The 24641-nt window shown below is 37.2% G+C and overlaps 4 protein-coding genes across 6 annotated transcripts; all 4 read left to right on the top strand.

The window, feature by feature from the left end:
* The first annotated feature begins 5693 nt into the window (after positions 1-5693).
* Positions 5694-6356, top strand: LOC143449071 (uncharacterized). The gene is made up of 2 exons (XM_076949120.1): positions 5694-6029; positions 6094-6356. The coding sequence occupies exons 1-2, from the start codon at positions 5783-5785 to the stop codon at positions 6339-6341; spliced, it is 495 nt and encodes a 164-aa protein (XP_076805235.1). The 5' UTR covers positions 5694-5782; the 3' UTR covers positions 6342-6356.
* A 3664-nt stretch (positions 6357-10020) lies between these two features.
* LOC143449063 (uncharacterized) lies at positions 10021-14664 on the top strand. Of its 2 annotated transcripts, XM_076949111.1 has the most exons (4): positions 10021-12460; positions 12625-12718; positions 13151-13262; positions 13342-14664. In XM_076949111.1, exons 1-4 carry the CDS (start codon positions 12116-12118, stop codon positions 13349-13351), a joined length of 561 nt encoding a protein of 186 aa, XP_076805226.1. In that variant the 5' UTR covers positions 10021-12115; the 3' UTR covers positions 13352-14664. The 2 variants fall into 2 exon arrangements, with proteins under 2 accessions (XP_076805226.1, XP_076805225.1); XM_076949110.1 differs by having other exon boundaries at positions 10021-12113; positions 12241-12460; positions 12625-14662.
* Positions 14665-19263: 4599 nt separating this feature from the next.
* On the top strand, positions 19264-21715 carry LOC143449045 (uncharacterized). 2 transcript variants are annotated; one of them, XM_076949080.1, is made up of 2 exons: positions 19264-20488; positions 20621-21715. In XM_076949080.1, the coding sequence occupies exons 1-2, from the start codon at positions 19275-19277 to the stop codon at positions 21576-21578; spliced, it is 2172 nt and encodes a 723-aa protein (XP_076805195.1). In that variant the 5' UTR covers positions 19264-19274; the 3' UTR covers positions 21579-21715. The 2 variants fall into 2 exon arrangements, with proteins under 2 accessions (XP_076805195.1, XP_076805196.1); XM_076949081.1 differs by having other exon boundaries at positions 19264-20509; positions 20621-20693.
* On the top strand, positions 21706-23634 carry LOC143449891 (uncharacterized). The gene is made up of 5 exons (XM_076950220.1): positions 21706-21925; positions 22152-22281; positions 22545-22821; positions 23004-23184; positions 23405-23634. The coding sequence occupies exons 1-5, from the start codon at positions 21724-21726 to the stop codon at positions 23632-23634; spliced, it is 1020 nt and encodes a 339-aa protein (XP_076806335.1). The 5' UTR covers positions 21706-21723.
* The last annotated feature ends 1007 nt before the right edge of the window (positions 23635-24641 follow it).

Raw genomic sequence — 24641 nt, 5'->3', positions numbered from 1 at the left:
TCCTAAGGACTGACATGTGACAGCCACGAAATCAATAAGATGGCGCCCAAATGCAACCACTCAGCATCGAGGTAGAAAGATCATGGATGCGAAGGAAAAATTAAATGGCTTTAACGCTTAACCTTTGCTCATATTAAACGTATAGTTTTGACAAAACCACCCGAAATAAATCTACGTTTATTATTTCAAGAATAAAACATCAGCAAATTCACGAGGAAGTTTTAAAAAATTTACAAAGTCTTTGCGTGATGTATTTTGCTTTCACGAGACAATAACAGTGAGGGGTTAAAAACCTTTTTGCCCAAATTAAGGTTAAATGAACAAAGCAACTGGCCAGTGGTATCTCTCGGTTTGTGGAGGGCGAGATGAAGTATGGCGCCACTTACGTTTGGGAGCTTCAAAATTAGGAGAAACGCTGCAATTTATTTTAGTAAGTCTGAGGACATGATCCTTCGAAATTTTGAATTTACATGTTGTAGAACGCGTAAAATTTTGCTTTTCTTTCAAAAAAAAAACTGCTCAACATTTTTTTGTGTATTTCTTCTCAGTTGTTTGCTTCCTAAAATTGCTCTATGGCGCTCCAGATCTTAAATTATCCCTTCATTTCTTTATTGATATGGAACGCTAATACCAGCAGAGAACACAACTGTTTTCGTCTTGGCATGATTTCTTAAATCACGTGACCGTTTAAGCATCAACTTATATGAAAGTAATTTTATAACAGGAGGGGACAAATATACACAGAATTTCGATTCACACAACTTCCTATTTACAGTTCATACAACTAATTAGCATGAACTAATGAATGATTCCTGTCCTGAAAAACTGCAAATAGTTAACAATAATATTCGTATTCAACGTTTGTTCGTTTAGAGCGCGTACTAAAACATGGGGTGTCTCTCGGAGGAGGGCCCGAGGCGGCCGCCTTGCTCGCCTAACCCTAAAGCTACTACTGCAACTGACATGGAGTTACATTCTTATGCAAGTAAAATCTCTTGCAAACAAATGCGTTTTAATGTTTATGATGGTATTGCATATCCAATCATATCCTGAATTCACAACAGGCCTATATAAATCAGCCTAGAACCAGCTATCTGACAACAGATCCACGATTGTAAAATCTATCTCTGTAATAAATCACACTGTCTTCTAATTTTCTTCTAGTATGGAACTGGAACTGTTATGCCATAGAAATTTAATAAACATGTCATTGGAAATGTTACAGCAGTTGGAATTGTTTATCTGCAAAAAAGTTTTCAAAAATTTATTTTGGATTCATCGACGCTGCCTTCAGCTTCGAGGCTATGAAACTACTTACTGTATTTGTTACAAAACGCAAGAACACTGCATAAAATAGCTAAGAACAGAGAAGGATGGAGAAGGTCATGCAGTGAAAAGGATGTCACATTACTTCGGAAGTCTGGATCAGGCAAGGAGCTTACAGAAAAAAGAAGCACATTGGGGGATTTACCAGAAAGTAGAAGGAAATGGATTTCATTCATTCATTTTATTATTTATCTTCAATGTGGGGAAAGAAAAAATTGTGCTGACGCAGGTGGTGGCAATATCATCATAATTATAGAACTTTTTTACATGTTGTTAATACACCAGCGATAAGCATATTCAAATAACAAGGATGTAAGTAAGTTGCTGCTGTTCTGTATGCGCTTGCACTGGTGCGCGATCAATAAGTTTTGTAACGTTGCAAAAAATTAAAAAATCAAAATAAACCAACATCGAATAATTTTAAAGTGATTTGAAGTGAACATGTGCCCTATGAGTTGACTTTGCCCACTTTTTCCTTCCAGTATTAATGTCTTCCAAACTAATTCCACCACTAAAATTTCCGCCATTGATAAACACATTGCTTAACAATATGACGTCATTGCTATGTTATCAAACGTTTAACTTGTTAAGGCATTAATCTAATCTGGTTCAAATTTATCCTCTTTTATTACCAGTTAAAACGTCATATCCACCAGTGTTGGATTGACAGACGTTGACTTGTTTTAAACATTCACGAAGAGTTTAAAACGTTCAGTTTGAATTCAAGAATCTTCGGGTATTTCGTTCCCTTCCGCAGCACAGCACTGGACGATTAAATCTGTCATGGCAGAAGGTGCCATGACGTTTCAAAATCATTTATTAAAGTTATGAAGTGAACATTTGTGGCCATAAACGGTAATTCTAAAACGAGATAATTAAAGTAAGCACATTCTTTAGTTGTGAAATAAACGTTTTCATAACTTACTGCATTCGCCTTGTTCGACATTTTAACATAATTATTTTTTTAAATTTTTGTTTCAAATGATTATGAGCAAAATAAACCAAAACCAGGCGCATATACTTTTTGATGTGACAGTTTTAAGTAATTAGTACTGCACTTGGAGATGGGTGATTGTGTTTTCATGAAACTTAACCTCTTTTCAAGCAGTTCCAAAGTAAACAAATTTCCACTCTGCGACAAGACCAAGACAATTCGTGCAAAACGTCGCCGAATTTCAAGCCCTGCACTCACGTGAACATCAGACGAAGTGAAACAAGCAGTCTAAGCTACTGTACGGACCACAGCAAGTTGTATAAAGCAACAAACAAAGCATTAATTATGTCGTTGTATTTGAAAAGAAACGCGTTTTCACGGTCGTTTGTTGTCCAGCACATTATTTAACTCACTGTAGAACAAGCACCATTCAGCACAGATTATTGCAAAGGAAATCGGCGGAAAACTGACGAATCAAACTATTTTTAGCCGCGAAAATGATTGCTCAATAATGACAGGTAATTGTGGCGAGATGTCACTTGTGATATTTCAAACTCAAATTTTAACCCAATGAAAGCGTTGTTAATATGCGCGATAAACGACGACAAAACAGTGGAAAGTCACAGTTTACTGCATAGCGAATTACGTCACAGAAGCGCTTGTCACGTCATCATATTTGAACTGTTCGCGGTTAAATCGAGTCCGGCTCCAGTGTTTTGACCTGAACTTGCTGCTTTGATTATATCGTTCACATCTCGTCGAAACATGGAAAGATTTTGCGTAAATCTGAAAAACCAGGTTAAACCCACAATTATTCTACCAGCAAATGCAACCACATGCTCATGTCAAGCTTAAAGAAACAACACAAATTGCATCTATCACGTGTCTTGGAATGAAGATTCTTATCGACGCAAAACATCAATTGGTTAAAACAATTCGAGATCGACTCCAGGTTCAGTTGCCCGTGTTCGACCCCGGGCTCGCAAAGTGTCTTCTGCAGTGTCGGCATGTGCTGTGGAAAGGAAGTTATCCTCGTAAGTTTAAGGTGGAAATTTCACCAGAGGCAAACATGTCAAGTACGTTCCTGGTTAACTACGTAGTTAAATGTAGTCTAGCATTTAAACATTTTTTGCGCCAAAACTGCAGGAAATGCCTCGATGTAGCTACGGCTTAATAGTTCTTGCACTAATAACAACATAGCTTAACAATTTGCTACGAATTAGATTTTTTTGTCCCATTTTAGGAAAACTTTCATGGACTTGGCCGAGAGTTGCAATCTCGACAAGTGATTTGTGGGCACCAGAGCGCCACCACGCGTCCAGTACCTCTTCGTTGAGCAGGATAAGACCCAACAAAGGCCTGGACATGCTCCACTGATTCCGGCAATCTTCAAACATAATTGTGTGAAGCACGGTTGACAACGCCTGAAACATAAGACAGTTATTATTTTAACAACTACAATAACGTTCTGGAACCGACAAATATTCTGTTAAAGTTGAAGCCACGTCACCGTTTGTAATATGTCCGGCCTGTCAATCATCATTTGAAGAAAGTGTTGTTCGCGTTGGCGGTCAACTTCCTTATGTCGCCGCTTGAGGGATACGGCAGACGTGATGTCGCCGTTAGAGAGCGCTAGAGCCCGGCTGCCGATGCGAAAGAGATAAGTGACCCAGTGGTCCATTTGGCTTCTGTATTTCTGTGTTTAGTGGCCATGCTAGTTGTCATCAGCAAGTTGACACCACCATTATTTCCTTCACGGTTTAAGCTTTGCCACGTATCCCGTGCATTAGCGCATGATTAGCAACTAGCACTGTTTTTCGTACCCACCGCGCCAATGACGAAAAACAAAATGATTTTTTTAGTCTTAACTTTTGTAACTTTTTTGTTTAAAACTCTGTTTATGTAAAGAATACCCACTTACACCGCTGTTGGAAATTACTGACGTGGCGAATCAGTCAAATATTGTTTCGACACTTGCGTAAGTGGCAACTTTTTTTTTCTGGCATGACGTCTGTTTCATTCAGTTAACCTATAATCAGGCTACAGTGCTCTTTACCAATGTCCATCATGTGACGATGACGGTTGTGCTTTCTATAGTTATCCTTTTTTCAGTGGAAATTTATATTATACTGTGGAGTCTTCTATAAATATAGTTATCTATAAATATACTTTCATATAGTTAACTTTTTTTGTTCTTTTAGTTTAACTTTTGTATAGTTATCATCTTTTCGGTTAAGAAATAAGATCCCTGTCTCAAGTCATTAATTGCCATAATAATATTTTGTCGAAGAGATATGCAGCGGCTTCGTTCCCATAAATCAGACATTTCCTGAAATCATCCTAAGAACCATTGTGGTGCGTTTAATCTAAAGCTTGTGATTTCATCAACTCATTGTGCATACTCTAATGAGCTGACTCCCAAAGACCGAAGATTATCGCGTTTCGTGAATATAACAATAGCACCATGTTGCAGCGAGTTTCCTGGTCCAGACACCTGACTTCCTGACTGAATCACAAGAAACGACGCAAATGAGAAGGCAGCAGATATCTCATGGGTATTAAATTGTTTTATTCTTGCAATTAGATGATTTGTTTTGAGGAAGCTTGTTACACAGCTACGTTTAATCGTCACTAAGTTGGTCGAAATATTTAAAATACTTTTGGTTTTAGAAAACAGTTTTTCTAGAAATCAATGGTAGAGAAGCATCAGCAAAATGGAACATTGTCAGGCTTTAATTTAATTAAAACAAACACATTAGCACAACAAAGTATTCCAGTGAGTTTGTGTTTGACGAATGGATCGTCTTAGGCGATTTTACAATAGGCTACAATATGATTGTATGTTACTTTATGTAAACGTGTAAGATCACAGCTTATGGTATAAATGAAAATTGCGTTAAGAGTCAAAAGTGCTTTTGCATTTAATCGCGATAAGATAGTTTGTTTTACTCTATCTTGATGTAATTGAGCGATTTGTGCGGCGGGATAGATAGGGTTAATTAAGGTTCCTTTTATTTGCATGTGTATAGGATGCATTTCTAACCATAGTGCTTGTTTTGGAAATGGTTAGAGTAAAGATTGTCAGCAATGCTTTAGATGTCAACATAATCAAACAGATATGCAGCGGTTTTATGCAAATAAACAAACAATTGCTAAATTCATCATAAAACCATCACGATTCATTCAATCTAAAGCTGGTAAATTTGAAAATCTGTCTGGCACAACATTTTACAAAACACATCGAGCTGATGCAAAACGACAGAAGATTAGCGCGATTCGTGAATAGGTGGCACCATGTTGAAGCGAGTTTCCTGCTTCTGAAACCTGACTTCCTGGCTGAATCAAAAAAAAACGCGCGATGCTTAATTAGAAGGCACAAATCTTATGTGCCTTGATTTATTTCGTTACAATTAACACAATTAATTTACAAGATTCTGTCATATGACTTCGTCATAGTCGACAGTTTTGTTATAAGACTTCTATTTAAATTGAAACATTTATGAGAAAAATTTCAACTGAACTATGAAAGGGGTTTTTCTTTTGTTGCTCTTGGTGTATTACGTCACGATGACCTACTCGCAACGATGCCGTCAATCTGTGATGACAATCTGTGATGACGACACAACGTTCACTTGGACTCGAAATCTTGACAAAAGTGACGTCGCATGTCCTGAAGATGGGGAAATGAACGAAGATGAAGAGAATGACAACCAAACCGCATGTTGCAACCTGGGACCGCTTAGAACCGACATAGTCACGAGGCTGACCAGTAAGTTCAAGTACAAGCAAACGTATGTCAAATATTTTTATTTCCTGTCAACATTTCTTTCCAGAAATCGAGGAGCTTCTTACATCTCCCAGTACCACGACCATGGCTACTACCACTGTTACCACGACAACAACATCTAGTATTACGTCATGTTCTATGTCATTAAACAACGGTACCAGAAATCTGACAAGTGGTGTTGAAGTTTATTGCGAGGATGGATGGACGATGAGTGAAAATCTTTCCACGTTCATAAGAGGAACTCCACAAACTAGGAAACGTAATATTACGCAAGCTGTGTGGACTTTAAGGTGACAGTGCGTTGCGTTGTGTGCAATTCATTTGCATTGTAGCAAGAATGTAAGAAAATACAAGAGACAATAAATTTGTTTTCACACACATTCGCGCTTTTTTAAATCTGCTTTTTCCACTTTTCAAGTATCTGCAACAGTGGAACAATGATTGCTGTGGGAGTGTTAGTCGTGTGCGGTTGTGCAGAGCCGATCATAAGCCTACATTGAGTCACATGCTACGATGCATAAAAATCACTGTACGCTAATAATTACTGTGTTGCATGCCAACATTACTGTTGTGCCTAACTCACTTCGTTTATGCAGCATGCGAAACAATTGCATTGAACTGCGTAAGTCGTTCGCAGTGAAAACGAGCGAAAGTCAACCAGCGCCACGAAAACCAGATTTATTTCACCCAAATCACATGCAGAAAACAGCTACCTATAATATGACTTTAGACTTCTCTTAACTTGAAATTATTAGCAAAAATATGAACATGCCACTGGAATAAGAGATCCAACTTAACAAGATATATTTTGCGTATTGTAAGCGAAGTGTAAATATTGCCGTACTTCTTGTATTATGACGTAATTGATTGAAGGTTATTTAAACATATAAATTAAACGTATTACACTTGTGCTAAAATGTAAACTCAAATTACTAACAGATTTTTCAAAGAAGAATTGACGGAAGTGTTAGTTTCGAGCGACGATGGGACGACTACGCGAACGGTTTTGGTCAGATTGATGGGGAATTTTGGCTTGGTAAGAGGAAGTTAGTTCAACTTAAACGCATTTTATTTTGATGTTTTTTGTTCTATTAATTATTCGTGCTTCATTACTTACAGGACTCGACAACATCCACGAGATGACGCGTGGAGGGGGATGCAGACTCAAGATAGAGCTGTGGGATTTCCATGGAAACCAACGTCACGCCGATTATAGGTCACAAGACGATTGTTGTGACATGAATAAGGAAGATTTAAAAAATCTTACATTTTTTAATCAACGTAAAACTTTGATGAGTAAATTACCACTTAGTTGTCTGGATTCGAACCTTTTAAAGCAAGTTGTTGTTTTTGCAGCTCGTTTTCGATCGAATCTGCTGAAAATTTATATCGGCTTCGTGTTTCCGGATACAGCGGAAATGCATAGGACAGTTTGACAAATAGCAATGGTCACCCATTCTCGACGGAAGATAGCGATAACGATTCCGAGTACGTCATCTTATGTTCAGGAACAAATACAGTCGAATCGGCTTAATTCGGACACCGGATAACCCGGACAACCGCTTTTTTCGGCCAAAATGCTCAGGAACGGAACAAAAGTAAAAATTGAACGTAAAAAATCCTGTTAATTCGGACAATTCTCCGCTTAATTCGGACACAGGCTCGCAATTCCTATCGTTAGGTTATGACACAATAAACAGTACTTTGTTCGTTTTAACACAAGATGCAGTTGCATTATGAGTGATTATGATGAAACAATGACGATCCATGCAGTAACAATCGACAATGAACTCATATAACGCCGTGCCAGCTTCATAGTCTTGTAGGACAATATTGTACAGAAAAGTTTAGCACGAAAATTGAAATTGCTCACTAAAGTAAACCAAGACGTTTTATGCGATCAGTGCCAGTTACTGCAGTATAGCGCAGCTGCAATTCATTTATTACGCAACACTATAGTATTTTAAATGCGTTTTTTGCCTTTACGCGTGACCATGAAACGAACAATTGATGTTCCGCTTAATTCGGACAAAGCCGTTTCTCCGCTTAATTCGGCCAAAAGTGAGCGGAACCAAAGTGTCCGAATTAAGCGGATCCGACTGTATGTTCAACTTAATATACATTAAGTGCCTCAACCTCAGTAGGATTTTCAGTTATATCCTGCCAGTAACGTATAAGATAGAATATAAATAGATGCAACAAAGTAATTTTAATCTTTCATATTTTAATATATTAGTTCTTGGAACTGCGCAACTGACTTTGGAGGATCTCAGGGATGGTGGTTTAATAACTGCGGCTATTCATTCCTCAATGGAGTCTGGATGCGTCAATCAAGTGGAAGTTGGCATGGAATTATTTGGCAGGAGTGGAAGGGAACTAATGAACCTCTTAAAGAAACTAAAATGAAACTTCGTTGCGACTGAATGAAATCCACGAGTTGATTTTAACCAACCAAGTAAACATTGAACTGTATTTAGACCGGCAACGCAGCAAACTGTAACTATAAGCTGCCACGTGTATTACGTCATAAGTCATAACATATACATTCTGTCATTCCGTTATATTGTACGTCATTATATGATATAAGGTTGTCTTGCCAAATTTGTTCGGGGCATTGTGACGTAAAATGTCGAATGACTCAGAGTAAGTTTTTCATTTAAAATGTTAGAGATTGCAGTCATATTCAGGTAAAACTTAAAGATACAAATTTAAGTTATAAATAACAAAACAAACCTTGAAAATTTGTAGGAAGACAAACTCTGAGTCATGCGATATTTTTACGTCACAATACCCGGTAAAAATTTGGCACCACACCGTCATTCAATTATACGATCCACGTGTAAATATTCGCCATGTTTTTACTAGGGCTGGGAATTTAGCTGATTTTCTTTTACCGTTAGCCACCATAGTCGCTAATTGTCATGTCACATTGTCAATCGCATGCAAAACTGCTATATTATTGATAAATGTGATGAAAAGTGTAATATTAGCAACTTATGTTATGCTAGCCCACAAAGTTGTTATTCAATCATTAAAATGATTAACAGTGTAACACATTTCCTTGAATTAATGAATTATCAACAATTTTGTTCCCAATTCTTTCCTACTTGTACGCTTTCGGTTAATGGCGGACAAAATCTTTAGTCGCCAAGAGCTCTTTGTCACTAGCGGCTAATATTTGCCGGCCAAATTGTTCCAGCCCTAGATTTTACAAGACATTTGTTTATGAACCGATAAATACAAAGCCATGCAGACGATATAAACGATGTTTTGTAATAAACAGCAGACCAGCATAAATACGAGTGAGTTATATGAACCCAACTATGCAAATATTGAAGGACTCGCTTAATACAGGGACCGATATATTTAGGTCCAACACCCGACGCCATACAACTAGACCTGGGTCGACATAGTTAACCATTAAAAGACCAAAAAATTTGTTTTAGTTATTTGCGCATAAATTACTTGTTTTATGCTAAGTTCATCAATCAACGCTGACGTCACAAGAACGTAAACTGTGTTACAGTTTGAAAGCAAGTCACACAGCATAAAGCAAGCACGCAAAAGATAAACTGCATTTTAATTACCCAATCAGGGAGTCAATTGTTCACATTGTACACGGTTTGTTCGCACCACTCTTGTAGGTTAATTTAGTTCAATGTGTGAGTCAACTTCTGTTTTTATTCGCGTTGTGCATTGTCTCATTCGTATGCATGCTCGTCTAGTTTTCTAATGTTTGCTCACGTGCTGACGTATTTTACCTATTCATTTGTACACATATTTTTAGTCTGTGACGTCTTACATCGCTACCTCTAAGGCCTAATTTCTATTTAGCGCCCCGCGTTTATTTTCTCAGTGCTTGGCAACGGTGGAATCTGTGTTTGTGTGGTCTTGCGCTCGGCTGGGGAAGTGTTGGGTCAGTCTACATTGTGATTTAATAGAAGGTTTTTTGATGGAAGTAGATGGTTTTTTTTTATCAAAGAAATGCTAATAAAAGTTAGAAAAGCAGAAACCGACTAATCGACTAGCCGTAAAAGCGAGAACTTTCCCGGCTAAGGAAAATCTTGGTTACAATTGGCGAATGCGCCTGGATTCCGCAGCCACTGAAATTAATCGTCTAACTTGTTGGAATTTGACGATTGTTATCTATTTCGTTATTCCTCCATCTAAGTATAAGTCCAAAGAGGATTTCCAAAGTTTTCTCAAACGTTTCGACTCTTATTGTATGACTATTGAAGCAAATTCTGCTTTGAAGAAGCATCTACTAATTAACAGCTTCGATGAAGATTTAAGCTGGGACGTACGAGGGAGAGATGCTTTGCTGTTTGATCTGCCATACGGTGAACTGATAAAAAGAATTTTAGAAATTCGAAAATCCAATGTTGTAATAAACAAGCTGAAGAACAACTTGTTTGAGAAGGTACAAGGACCGAACGAGTCAACACGCTCATTTGTCAATGCCTTAAAGAAGCTGGGCAACATGGCCTACAGGGGAGAAAACCAAGACACCATAAAGAACGAAATACTTTACTTGGCATTGCTACGTGGCCTGAAGAGCCACAAATCGTCAGAAGCTTTATCCGCAAATTTGGTAATAGGCAGGAATTTCTTCGCTGCCAGCAGACAGGCCATTGCATTTGATGTTTGCATAAAGGAATATTCGCGGGATGAATTGATGTTCAACGCACATCCACGACTGGAACAAAGCAGTCAGAAAGAAGTGATCACTCTGGTTGAAAACGAAATTGCCGGGGCACAAAGGAGAATCAGAAATTTCAATAAAAGTGCCCGGTGTCAAGTGACCTCACAGGGTGACGCCCAGTTCACGGCGAAAAGAAGGAAGGATTCTTTGCCGCAAAATATGATTTGCACCATTCAGGGTACGGCGCCGGCAGACAGGTGGTGGCTGGTCAAAAGCGTTTCAGAGATAAATACTGGCTCACTGATCAATAAAAGAAAGAGATCAAACTGGATCATTTCTTCGGACTGTTGCCAGCCTTAGGTTGCTTATTGATAGCATTATACAACTGCAAAATCTATACAATACTGACTGAGGAGTGCCACGCTTATGTAGCGGTGAGAGTCAATAACGGCACGCCTGATGATTAAAAAGAAAACGCAATCGTTCGGAATATGTGAGTTAGAGAAATTAGTTTTCCCGAGTGCGGGAAATGACAGCGGGAAAGTAGGAGATGTAACGAGAATATCTTTACGCACTTGTTTTAAGAAGCACTGCATTTTAATGTTGTATAATCCAATTTTTAAGGCACTAGTTTGCGGTGTAGTTTGTTGTTGTTTAGTAATATTTTACCGTTGTGGCACTTGTGACCCTTTTTATCGTTTTTAGGAAATTGTAGTTATAAACAAACGTACACGTTTTTCTTTGTTCCCTACAACTCTTCTCGAAGAATGTCACGCTACCCGCGAATCCTTTTTCACGTTGATTAATGATGGTGGATGGTACGATGGTTTGGTGACCAAGAGTTGATTCAGTTGTGGGTAAAGACGTAAACCGTGTACGTATGCAAAAAACATATAAAAAACAATAAAAAGAGTCACAAGTAACATATTGATGAATTACTTATACTAAACACGCAGTCACACATTGTGTGCAAGAATGGCGGCAACAATACCGGCAGAATACATCTTAATACACATTTAAAAACACATCGTAGAATACATCTAACTATAAACCTAAAAAGATATCAAAGTACAGTGCTACATTAACACGCCTGTCAGCATGGTTAATATACAAAGATATAACAAACGTGAAATTTGGTGACAATGCCACTGCAATGAGCGAACCAAGACCTTCACCGACGGTTTCGAGAGATGAAGAAACGGAAACTCTTCAATCAGGCGGTGAGCAAAAAAGACTATGCGACCATATTGAGAGCTTCGCAATCGACCCAAGCCCGGTAGAAGCGAATTGACAGGCATCGCTGTCTCAGCGATCACAGCGTATGCGAAAGCAGACACAGCTCTACGCGGACGTCGAGTAAGACCCAAGAGTGCCTTATTGCAAGTCGTGGGGATTGAAACGCGCTATTTGGAGCATTAGCGAAGGCATGACGAAAAGTTCGACTGTGATGATTTATTGTGTTTTCGATGCTGCTAGCTCGTTTCTGTTTGTTTGTTCTTTTAACAAAATTTATTGCGTTTTTAGGTTTATGTTTTTTTACATGTGTTTCAGCCTTCGGCAAAATTGTGTATTTAAGAAGAGTTTGTTTTGCACCACACACATTTTTAATACTTCCCGTCTTGGCGTCAACTGTCGCTACCTTTCTAAGAGTCAGATTGCTGATTGGTTTGGAGAGACTGACAGAGAAGGAGGAGAGCGATCTGGATATAGTTATTCGTGCTGTCGGTTGATTGTTTTAGGACAGTTGTGTGGCCGGGGCCCGAGCCTGAGTGTATGTTGACTTGTTCCATTTAACTGTTAGTTTTTATCGTTATACTATTTCTAATGTTTCTATCAAATCCATTTTAATCTTCGTGGTGACACGACCCGCCGTTATAGTGATAATGAACCTGGCTTTTAATTTACATTTATCGTAACAAACGCTTATTGTTTTAGAGCACGTGTATACACAAACAGGGAGGCTGTAGAATGGGGACCAGAGGCGAACACCTCGGTCGCTTCACCCAAAAGCCACTACTGCCTATAACAGGTTGTTGATTTAGTGTTTTCTGCATTGAAAATTTCATGCCCTATCTCTTTAAATAGGATAACGACCCCTTATATTTAAATACCGGGTTTCAAGCAAGTAGGCCACCACAGATCTCATAAGTTTTATTTTTATTTGAAAGTGTCAAATTGGCATGATGTGGTTTATTTCATGGCGACTCGTGTAAGCTTGGTTTCGCGATGTAAACTCAAATTGAACAAATATTTCGGTTGCCTATTCCAATAAATGCGTTTAAGTATGAAGGAAACACTTTTTTACGAATTGCCAAAAGAAAAACTGATTTTTGATTAATTGAGATTTGGTTCTTGGACCTTCATTCAATTCACAATCCAAATTTTTAAGGCACTAGTTTGCGTTGTAGTTTGTTATTGTGTAGTAATAGTTTACCGTTTTGGCCCTTTTTATCTTTTTTAGGAAATTGTAGTTGTAGATGCACATACACGTTTTTCTTTGTTCCCTACAAATCTTCCCCGAAGCATGTCATATATCCGTTTTCCTTTTTCTCGTTGATTAATGATGATGGATGGTACGATGGTTTGGTGACCAAGAGTTGATTCAGTCTACATTTGGTTTTAGTACAAGAAAGACGTTTGTTTTTATTAAAGGATTGCATAAAAGATAGGAGAGCATAAATCGGCTAATCGACTAGCCCTAAAATCGGGACGTTTCCTGGCCAAGGAAAATCTTCGTTACACTCCTACTAAATGATCTTCAGTTGAATTCTCAGAAAGGTTTTCAACCCTTCGCCCAAGAAATAGACAGCGAGTCAAGTGAAACCAACAAAATTCTGTCTTATTGTCTTGAACATGAAGGAAGCAGCATACCATGGCTGCAGTAGCCTAAAATCGGAGACAGAGCATTCCAATCTTCTGAAGATGGAACACACTCAGGAATTCATCCCGGCCTCCGACTAACAAAGGATCAATTACGTGCAAGTTAGTGTATTTATATATCGCCTATAAGCTTACCATATTATTCTATGTGATTTCTTCAACGATTTGAAAGTAGCTGTTTATTTGCACAAGCTGCCTCTCCATCTATTACTAAATTGAAGTTGTCAAAGTTTAACCACAAATCAGTAAGCATCCAGCATGTGCATGATTATTTTGCACTTTGAGACTGATTGCTATATGATAAAAAATCTGAAATTAAAATAGACTATAAGATAAATTTCGTGTAATAATTACGGATAGGTTTTTGGTCCAGATCGGAGTTTACAGATCTGGTCATTTGATTGAAAAATGATCCTGAAACACCTTTCGATCCATCGGTTTCAGATAAAAAGATTTTCCACAACACCACCACCTATCACGACAACGTCATAACTTCTCTTTCTGATTCATAGTTGTCGATGTGCCTGACAAAGAAGATTTCATCATGTAGCGAGTAGCAACGTCATCACATCTATACAGAGGTCATCATCAGTGTGCAATTGTGCTGTACAATCTAGGTGTCGACACCAACGCCCAATATTGTTACAATATATATGGCCACAAGAAACCGGGCTTTCGTCTGGGATGAGGTTTCTTTTACGGTGTGTTTTATTTTCCCATCCACTGATGTACAGCATTGGACCTATAAAAGATTAGCAATCTGTTGCTTGAAAATATCGCCTGCTCGTCTGCTTTAATCTGGATAACCTGGCTAGGTGGAACTTTTAGCTGCTGTATTTCTGTGTTTCGTGGCCATGCTAGTTGTCATCAGCAAGTTGACACCATGATTATTTTCCTTTAATTTTTTAAGCAAATTTTAAACCTTCTAGGCTTTGTCACTTTTTCCGTGCATTAGCGCATGTTAATATCTTGCACTGTTTGTTCGTCCCCACCACGCCAATGACGAAAAATAAAATGATTGATTGAATGTTAACTCCTCATGCTATGTACAGTAGAAATCTGCTTATTGTTTATTTATAAAACTATAAATACAAGTGTTCATGGACTTACTGGCCTGTATATGATTAACAATGATGATGTAAGCCAGACCTGGCTCTTCTGGTCGGTTTCGGACTTAGGTTTAAAAACAATGAGTGTCTAATTTTGCTCACACTTTACCACATTTCTAATCACACGTTCAAGCTCGTGTCGAAAAATATAAAGTTAACCTTAAGAATGCCAAACTATATCCTGCTTCTTATTTTACCACATTTGTAATCACACTTCCTGCACACGAACGTGCATACAAGCATGGTTTTAAATAAGAGCAAAAATCGTTAATTGGGAAAAAGATGACAACAAAAGATGACTTTGATAATTTTGCGCTTCGAAAAATTTTAAGCAGATAGGCGATGACACTTGAACGTCGACTACGAGATCGGTTTTCATTCCTACCGTGTGAACGGAACCTTCAGATACAATACGTTATGAACTGTTGGACATTACTCCGGGCAGGATGACACTCGACAAAGATTGGAAAGGATGCGTCATTTCCCTTTCCGGACTGGCCAGATGCAGGTAGGCCTGACAGATTTCGCCAAACTTTCGCACCTGGCACTTACTGCTGAACCCGGTACAGTGTCTTTGAAAGCTTGTTGTTCATTGCTGATGCACCTCAATGTAGCTATCGAAGTCCTACATCTTTCACGTCCAGTGTTTTAAATTTCCAATGATGTAATATTTGTCATCAAGGCAAAGCTGGCCATCGCAATGGAAACAGACGATGCTGAGATCGGTTCAGGGAAACCACCATCAAAGCTTGTCATCGCATCGGGTGGTTCTGCTTCACCGCTGCCAGTCTCATAAACACAAACATTGGGAAAAACAAATAACGATGCCAGTGGCAGAGTCGTCAAGAAAAGGAGCAATAATGTTGCCACCGTCTCCGATGTAATCTTTGCACTCGTAATGATTTATTTCCTCTTCGCCGCTGCCAGTCTCATAAACCACGATGCTGAGATGGTTCAGGCAAATAACCATCAATATGAAAGACCGAATAATTCCGCTGAACTTCAATTTAAAGAATAGAAAAGACTTAGCTTTAAAATGAAAACCTGCAGCGAAAACTAATTCAAAGGAACAAAGTGAAAATTGATGATTAGTTTGCAATCGTGTTTGGAAGATTTATGGTAAAATGAGTAGAAATATGCTGCGTCCCTAAAACCTTACAAAACCTTTAATTATTATAGCACCAGCAAAATAAGTAAACCTTATATACTTTTGACCATCGGAACTATATGAACGATAAAAGAAAGGTTTAAGAAGTCTCAAAATTATGCCAAATATAAAACGGTAGTTTTGCTTTAATTAAAGCTAGTAGGGTTCCAAGTACAGGCCGACAACACACAAAAAGTGACTGGCAAACAAACAAACGTTTGCTTTTAAAAAATCGCGAAATTTCGAAAATAAAAATAACTTATATTAAACGTATTTATCGTACAAACAACAATAAAATGACATGCGGTATATTTTGATGATTTCAGTCCTTAATCACTGAGCATGCGGTCGTCCAAGTCATGTGATATTTATAATAACACCCTCAGGCAAGTAGTCGTGATCAATGCTGATATAGTAGCAAGTAAGTCTCCACAAATCTACATGAACTGAACTTAGGTAACCGCCCAAACGCCTGCGATTAACATGGCCTTGGTAGGTAGGTAGCCACGATCTGGCTTCGAAAATAATGTCGCCTGTAAAAATTCTTAAAACTGTCAGATAATCAAAACAGTTAAATAAAAGCTTAAAAATATCCTAAAATAGTTTAGTACAATAACATCTATAGTCGCAATTTCTAATACTTTACCACAAGCTTGATAAAAGCAAAAAAACTGCAATAAAAACATGGTTTAAATAAAATGATTAGTTTCAAACATACTTTTCTCCTGAACCAGTGAAATGTTCGAATAAAAATGTGAAAATCAAATGGTCGATTGTATATAAAGGCTTCATTCAGATGTGGTTGCAAGTGATAGAGTTTAAGGCGATTAATTGTTAATTGTTGTGCGAGGTAGCACAATGGACAATGGATGCAACAAAGTGCTAAACAATGGCGCAAAATTTTGTGTCTCCAAATAAAAGATTAAAAGCTCGTTCAAATAAAAGTGGGATGACCTGTTCTGGGAAATTACTGAAAGAAAAGAGGCGACACTTTCAGAATCCAGCTAAACGGGAGGATTTTGAAATATATATAGTTCAACATTGCTCTGACGAAAGTAAAGTATGTAAAACGTATGGTAACAAAAAGATAAAGCTAAATGGCTAAATGGTTCAATGATAACATGGAACTCCGAGAAAAAATACATTAAAAGTAAAACAATACCAGGAAATCAAGTGATACCACGATGATGATATCATCAGGTAATCTGAGAAATATCAGCGGAGAAAAAATGCGTTGCCTCAAGCAATTAATTTCTCTTATGCGTAGGTGGTTGTTGTGTAAACTTTTTGTGATCTCCAGATTGGAAGATGCTTGTTCGATAAAGTTGCTATTACATGGCCGGTTCAAACCGAGAAGCGATCTATAACTGTTTCTAGCTGTTAAACTTGCTTACCTGGCTGTCGGTTCCATCAATGGCTATGACATTAAGCTCTTTATAACGACTTTACAGAATATAACAACATGAGCTAAAAGCTTATCTTTGGTGAGACAACTCACGTACCTCCATGCTTAAAAACGTTCATTGTTGATTGTGATTTTGCACTGTGATTTTGCACTTGTGAGCGTTTTTATAACCCAGGCCCCAGAGTACAATAAAATAATACAATGACAACAGAAAAGAAATGCGACGATAATAACAATTAGGGATGGGCCGATATGAACCCAAACCCAAATAGATTCGCCGAATATCACCTTTATGGAAGATTCGGACGAACACGAATACCAAAAATGGCGAACCCGAATACAATATTACTTATAAATTTACTGAATTTAGTTAAAAACGTTGGTGTAGTTTCCCGACAGAGCTAAACTAGAATCAGCAATACTTACAATGAACGTCGTTTTCCAAACGATTTTGCTTTTTCAATCGTTTTTTAAACACTAGTTTTTGAAAGAAAGCGATTTGTTTATCGATTATGTCATTTTACAAGCAAGACTTGACAAATTTTGGATGAAATTCTATTGTTTGGTACTAATACGAATAGATTCGGGATTCGTTCGTGTCGACCTTCATGATATTTGGGTTCGCACGAGCCCGAATAAACTTCCTCGCGGCAAATCCTTAATTACAATGTATTGAGTTACTGCGCCAAAAACAATGACTTTTGAGTTGACTTCAGGGAATTGGCTCAATCTTGCAGACATTTGGCATAACTTGTGCGGACCAATAAAGAGATGAATATGGGCCGACGACGATCAATACTTATCAGCTCATGCATGCACATTACCACAGTTGGACTACAAAATTCATGATGGAATCTGTGTCAAAATAGTGCATTGACAGAGTGAGTTCGACGTAAGATACTGCATATATCCATGTTGCCTATATGCAAGTAAAAAATTTCTTGATCAAAGACACTTTTCAAACATTGAGGAAATAATAATAAAATGCCGATAATAAGAAATCATGTTAATTGTCACTTTATAAAATGTTCTGGGAAAAGTTTAATTTGGGTTGAACTACTGCATACCTCATATCCCAGTCGGAAATTATACCAGATTATGTATGGCCATTTGATCACTTATGTCTGATTATAACAGATTATGTGTGTATTATGTTTGTTCGTAAGAAAAAGGTACATAATCTTACATATATCCTAGTTTATCATAAACAGCCCACCGATGGTTCATGGTACCTTTCCAAACCTTGCCTCAAGTAAGAATTTCTTGCATAATGTTGGTATAAAAATCGAAATGTTTTATGTACGTTTTATCAAAAATATTGTATTGTTATTTACGTATCCTTTCACCAAACTTGAAAGACCTTATTTCTGCATGTCACTGTAGGCTTACCAGGTAATTGGAAACAATTAATTGTATTGGGACTATAGATGATTATTGATTACCAACATTGTAGGTGTGAAAATTGTATAATGTGATAATGATCACACAGTAGGCACTGTATTGTAATGATAATTGTGGTAGTGCGATATTACAATAAGTAGCGATAAAATGCAAGGCGCAAGTAGAATAATTAACCGGTTCACTTAATTATAAATTATTATTATAAGATGGAATGTACATTTTCAAAATTTTCTGTAAAAACGCAAAAATTGTTACTTTTGGAATCATTTGTAGTTATAAAACCTAACTCACTGCCACGCTTTCAACAGCTCGAACACAATATTCATTTTCAACATGGCGACCAAATCGCAAACCTTTATAGTTGCTCTATTTACGCCGAGAGAGTATTTCTACGTCATCACTCTACCCATAGTTCTACCAATGAGGTCTTTCCCCTTGACCAATCGCGTGGCATTGATTTATTCCGCGCTTTTTTGTACGAAATCTAGCCTCATGGGAATTCCTTTTCTTTGTCTTGAATTCCTGTCCTTAGATCTGATAAGCCGTGACTTGTTTGCCAGTATTAGTTAGCGTCATCAATCAGCAGTCTTACAGAATACAGCTTATGTTTATTCCTTTTTCAGTAACTAAGCTTGAGATAATTATGCCTAAGAAACGATCTTCTCGAATATGTTATAAACGCTATGAAGAGTTGTCAAGACAGCAAAAGTGGAAACGACGAAAGATTTGCGAAAAAGATAAACAATGTCAAAATGAACCAAATCTAGAAAATAGCATGTCTTCATCTTTAAGTAATAAATCTGTCGGTTGCATTCCTAATTTTGTTGAGAATGAAACGAGTTCTTCATGTGATGAGTCTGTCAGTTGTGTTTCAACTTCTGCAGATAGCAGCGTAAATGACTTAACCTCTTCAAGTGACGAGTCTGCTAGCTGTAGCTCAATTTCAACTGACACTAGTAACGAAGGTTGTGATTTCATTGAAACTACAAGCTTTCACCCAAATGAAAAAGTTGACTCTCCTTTAGCGCAGATTTCCGAAAATGTAACTATGCGTCAAGCAATTATTAATTGGGTAATATTGGAGAAAAATGTGCCAAATGCTGCAGTCACCAGGCTTCTTCACCAGTTACGCACTGTAAATAATAGTTTACCGTGCTCATATAAAACTTTATTACCACCACCACGGTTGCAATATGAAACAATGGCTGGACGAAGCTATGTGCATCTTTCTAACTGGAAAAAGGGTCTTCAAGATATCTTGTCTTCAAATGTCAACCATCAAACAGTTTATCATCTCATTATAAATATTGATGGTTTACCATTATTTAAATCTTCTCCGAATTACAAGTTGTATCCTATTTTAATTTCTCTTCATAAAGTACCAATGAGACCCTTGTGTGCAGGCATTTATTGTTCCGAGCAATCACCTAATCGTGAAATGCCTTCGGCAGATGTATTTTTAAAAGCTTTGATGGATGACTTAAGGTTCCTTGAAAACACCCCAGTAACTACCAAAGGATTGTCTTATCATTTAGCCAATCGTGGTATATTTGTCTGTGATGCACCAGCAAGATCATCGTTGAAAGCTAGAAAATCTCACACTGGCTATAATAGCTGTGAACGATGCACTGTCCATGGAGAATACATTGAAGGCCGGGTTTGTTTTGTAAATACTAATTGTATACGACGAAGTGATGTTGATTTTGTGCTGCAAAGTGATCCAGAACATCACAAAGGGCATTCAGCATTAACTGATTTTGGAGTAGATATGGTTTCGCATTTTGTGCTGGATTATATGCACCTCTCCTGCCTTGGTGTCACAAAGAGGCTTATGACTTGGTGGAAAGGTGTGCGAAGGTAAACAAGCTGCATGTTATTGTGAGTACTGTATAGGCCTAAGCTATAAATTTTTGGTTTAAATTTATTTACAGATAATACTTGAGAAACTTTAAAATCAGTAAATAATCGTTTGCATTAATTAATTTGCAGACAACGTAAAGCTAAACTTTCTTCTGATGCTATTGCAAGAATTAGCATGAAAGTGGTTCAGATGAAGCCTTTCATTGCTATGGAGTTTAATAGGAAATTGCGACCTGTTTCTGATTTGCCATATTGGAAAGCTTCGGAATATAGGTTGTTTATGTTATACGTGGGTTGTGTTATGCTACATGATGAGAACGTTTTATCGCAATCAAGATACTTTCACTTTTTAAAGTTGACTGTTGCGATGCGTTTTCTGTTATATCAAAACACTAGTCCTCAACACTTGCAAGTTTGTTCAAATCTTTTGCGTGAATTTGTAAGCGAATCTGCAACGTTATATGGGAAAAGTTTTGTATCTTATAATGTTCATAGTTTGCTACACCTCGTTGATGATTATGTGTTGTATGGGTCTCTTGAAAATGTGAATAGTTTTCCATTTGAAAGTTATTTAGGAGTGCTTAAAAACTGTGTAAGATCTGGTTTCAAACCACCGCAACAAGTTGCAAAACATGCTTTTCATGATAATGAAAATTGTTTGTTTACATCAAAATGCTTACGTAGCAACATTACTTGTGAATTAACTCCATGTGTAGAAACAGGTGTAATTACTCCTCAGTTTGAAAGGTCATGTCTGTTGCATTTTTGTAATGTTCAACTACCCCATAGCAACTGCTCTATAAAGCGTAATTCCATTGCTGATTCCATAATTAGTATCTCTTCTACCGTTTACAGAGTTTTCAATATTATACAATGTGAGGGTGGGATGTACTTTATTGTTAAAAGGTACAAAAATACGAATGCTTTTTTTACGAATCCTGTTTCTTCGAAATTAGTTGGAATATATGAGGTAAGCGAAATTAGTAAGCGCTATGAGGCTATCAAGGTTACTTCTTCAATCAAGAAATGCATTTTATTGCCTTTTAAAAGCAAATTTGTTGCGTGTGAAGTCATTCATTCTGTATAATTTCAACATTTGTGTTCTGGTGCACTGCGCTTGTACAGTACTTTTGATGTATAAAAACTTTGTAACAGACAAATTTATGTAATGGTTTGACTGGTTGCCCTTTCACTAAAGTTGGTACAGTGATAACGTTACTTTGTTGCAGATCATGAAAAAATTTAAGAGATTTGTGTGTGTAAAGTTTAAAGGTGGTACAAATGATGTGGTGCCACGAAGTTGGAAATGTGATGAAGGCAAGTTATGCAAATGGCCTACAAATTCGTCTGTGGACATTGCGATTATGAGAAAACAAGAATTCCCCCCACAAAAAAATTGGAAGTTATTTAACTGCAATGTATTGTGTCAGTCAAGTGAGTACATAAGTATTAATTGTTGTGTATGACTATAAGCAGGTAATACAAATATTGTTTATTTGGCATTACTGAGACATTTTTGTGAGGTTTTGTAATCTTGTAGCATGTAACTCGCTAACAGGAGAAACAAAACATCACAGAAATATCATTTTACCCAAAGCCAACCTTTTTGTGTAAACTCATTTAGATTAACGAGACTTACCTGTTTCATTATTTTTATTAGGTTTGTATGAAAAGTGCTGCCGATTAGCATATACTACGCAGCAGTGCTCAACCAGTGAGCTGTCCAGTGAGCCAGATGAACAGTATAACGAAAATGCAAGATCAAGTCTTGTACGAACTGATGATGAAAGGTAAATACTCTTCCATTTACTGTTAAATTGCTGCATGGCATTCATTCTTGGTTGGTGTGTGTTTTCTGTTTGTTGTAGGTATTTGAAAATGTTTAATTTTTTAGTCCATGTTAAACGTAATGTCAATGTTTAAAACCACCAGCAGATGAAAAAACTGTCTAATTTTCCGTAAGAAGTTCCTGTAAACTTACTATGTGATGTTATAAATGATGTAACAGCCTTTTCGTTGTTGTATGATATTGGGTACACATTATTTATTGCAGTGTATTCATAAGACCAGGAAAGACAATGCAAAAGACTGTGGCTGTGAACTGCGGTGCTGCAAATCCTAATAGTTCCACAACAGAATTGCTGCAGGCTCATTCAAAAGACGTTGCATCTAGATTGGATGTAATAAGCCAGCAGTTGCATGCTATCAAATCGATTTTAGACAAACCTGGCTTATCACAGTGTGGTCACCAGTCGACTTACCAGGCCCCAGTTCTTCCTAAAAGATCGGAAACAATGGAAGAATTGGACAAGTCTCTGCAGGATCTACATGTAAGCTTTACTGACACTTTTGGAGAAATTATATAACATTACGATCAAGTGCTAAAACAAGCTTACGTTAAATCAAATTTTAAGATAAAGTTGTTTAAAAAGGTATGCCAAACAAATAATCAATGTAACTCATATCTGCGCACATTGTTTGTTAGATTTGCTAATGCATTTTCTTTTTGTAGGGTATTGAATTAATTGCAAGAAAAGTCGACGTACAGTCCTTACGTGCAACACTCAGGAATTTTGTCAGAGTTTTTATGACAAAATCGTTAGCTTCACAATTTTTGTGGAGCGGCCTGGGTCAAAAAAGAATGAAAATAAAGAATGCCTTCAAAGATCACAAGTTATATAATGTTTTTCTTGGTAAGGCTTTAACTACAAATTTCAATTAATATTGTGATATTTAGTTGGTAGACAAGTTTTCTAACAACTGAATAATTATTCCAAACTTGTATTAACATGGAGTGGCCTGTTGGAAATGTTTTGTTTTTAATTATGCTTGTTTGTATGTATGTATAGTATACAGTACATATTTATTAGCAAACGTTATGACTTGTACTGATATTTGCATTTTTATTTCAAGACACAATACACTACACATCCCACTGCAAAGCACTACATGCTGATATTGCCACGGCGGCAAAGTTTGTATTTAGTGGAGTCGGAGATTGGGATGGTGGGAGGACAAAGAGGGTTGCAGTAGACTGCAGCTTTGACAATGTCCTACCGACCAAAAGAGCCGCATTAGAGTCTCACGTTTTGTCTGAGGAGGAGTCTTGCAGCAGTGGGCAAGATGAAGACACTTACCTATAATTAAGAACTCCTATTTTACTTTGTATTTTATCTTCGTTTCTTTTTCTAATTTTCTGCGTTCTTGCTATTTTCAACTTTCAATAAATGCCATTTAAAACGTATACGTTGTATTAAGTCGCAAATGATCGTAGCTATTATAGTAATGTTACTGCATGAAAGGGTTTTATGTCAGGTAAAGACTAGGCCCAGAGAAAAATATAAGATAAATTTTCTCAGGCTCTTGCATGGTTATATAAGGCTTATGATCGGTCGCCATACTTGGCCCAAGCATTGCCCATTGTCAAATTTCCTGACCTCTTTCTAACATATATCTCTAGCTGTTGAATGGCGGACGTACCTTGGGCCAACTTTGTTCTTAACATGTGCGGTAGATATCACATAGTAAGGCCAAAGATAAATTTCTGACTGGGATGCAGCGTCATGTGTTCTGTTACTGACACAAATGCGGTTTATGCGGTAAAGTGAAAAAGTTAATCCTTTTTCGTCATCGCTTGCGGCGGAAATATTTTTGTCAAAAATAAGCATCTTGTGACGTCAATCGTCTTATTAAAATATTCTCCGACGCAGAAATTAGATGTTTATCGTCACTTTCTCACGTTTCTTTACGTAACAGTTTTCTTAATAATTACGCTTTGTTTAAACGCTTGAGCTTTGGTTGTGTTTGTAACAAACATGTTTGTCGTCAAGAAAAGAGTTTCTAGGAAAATATTGTCTGCGATTAACATGGCCTTGGTTGGTAGGTAGCCACGATTTAGCTTCGAAAATAATGTCGCCTGTAAAAAATCCTAAAACTGTCGGATAATCAAAACAATTAAATAAAAACTTAACAACATCCTAAAAAAGTTTAATACAATAACATTTATAGTCGCAAAGTTTTAATCCTTTACCACAAGCTTGTTAAAAGCACAACAACTGCAATAAAAACATGATTTTGTTAAAATGATTAGTTTCGAACATACTTTTGTCCTGCGCCAGTGAAATGTTGAAATAAATATGTGAAAATAAAA

This window comes from Clavelina lepadiformis, chromosome 3 (genome assembly GCF_947623445.1).
Source record: "Clavelina lepadiformis chromosome 3, kaClaLepa1.1, whole genome shotgun sequence".
Taxonomy (NCBI): Eukaryota; Metazoa; Chordata; class Ascidiacea; order Aplousobranchia; family Clavelinidae; genus Clavelina; species Clavelina lepadiformis.
Note: the sequence above shows the minus strand (reverse complement) of the source record. Positions and strands in the feature narration are given on the sequence as shown.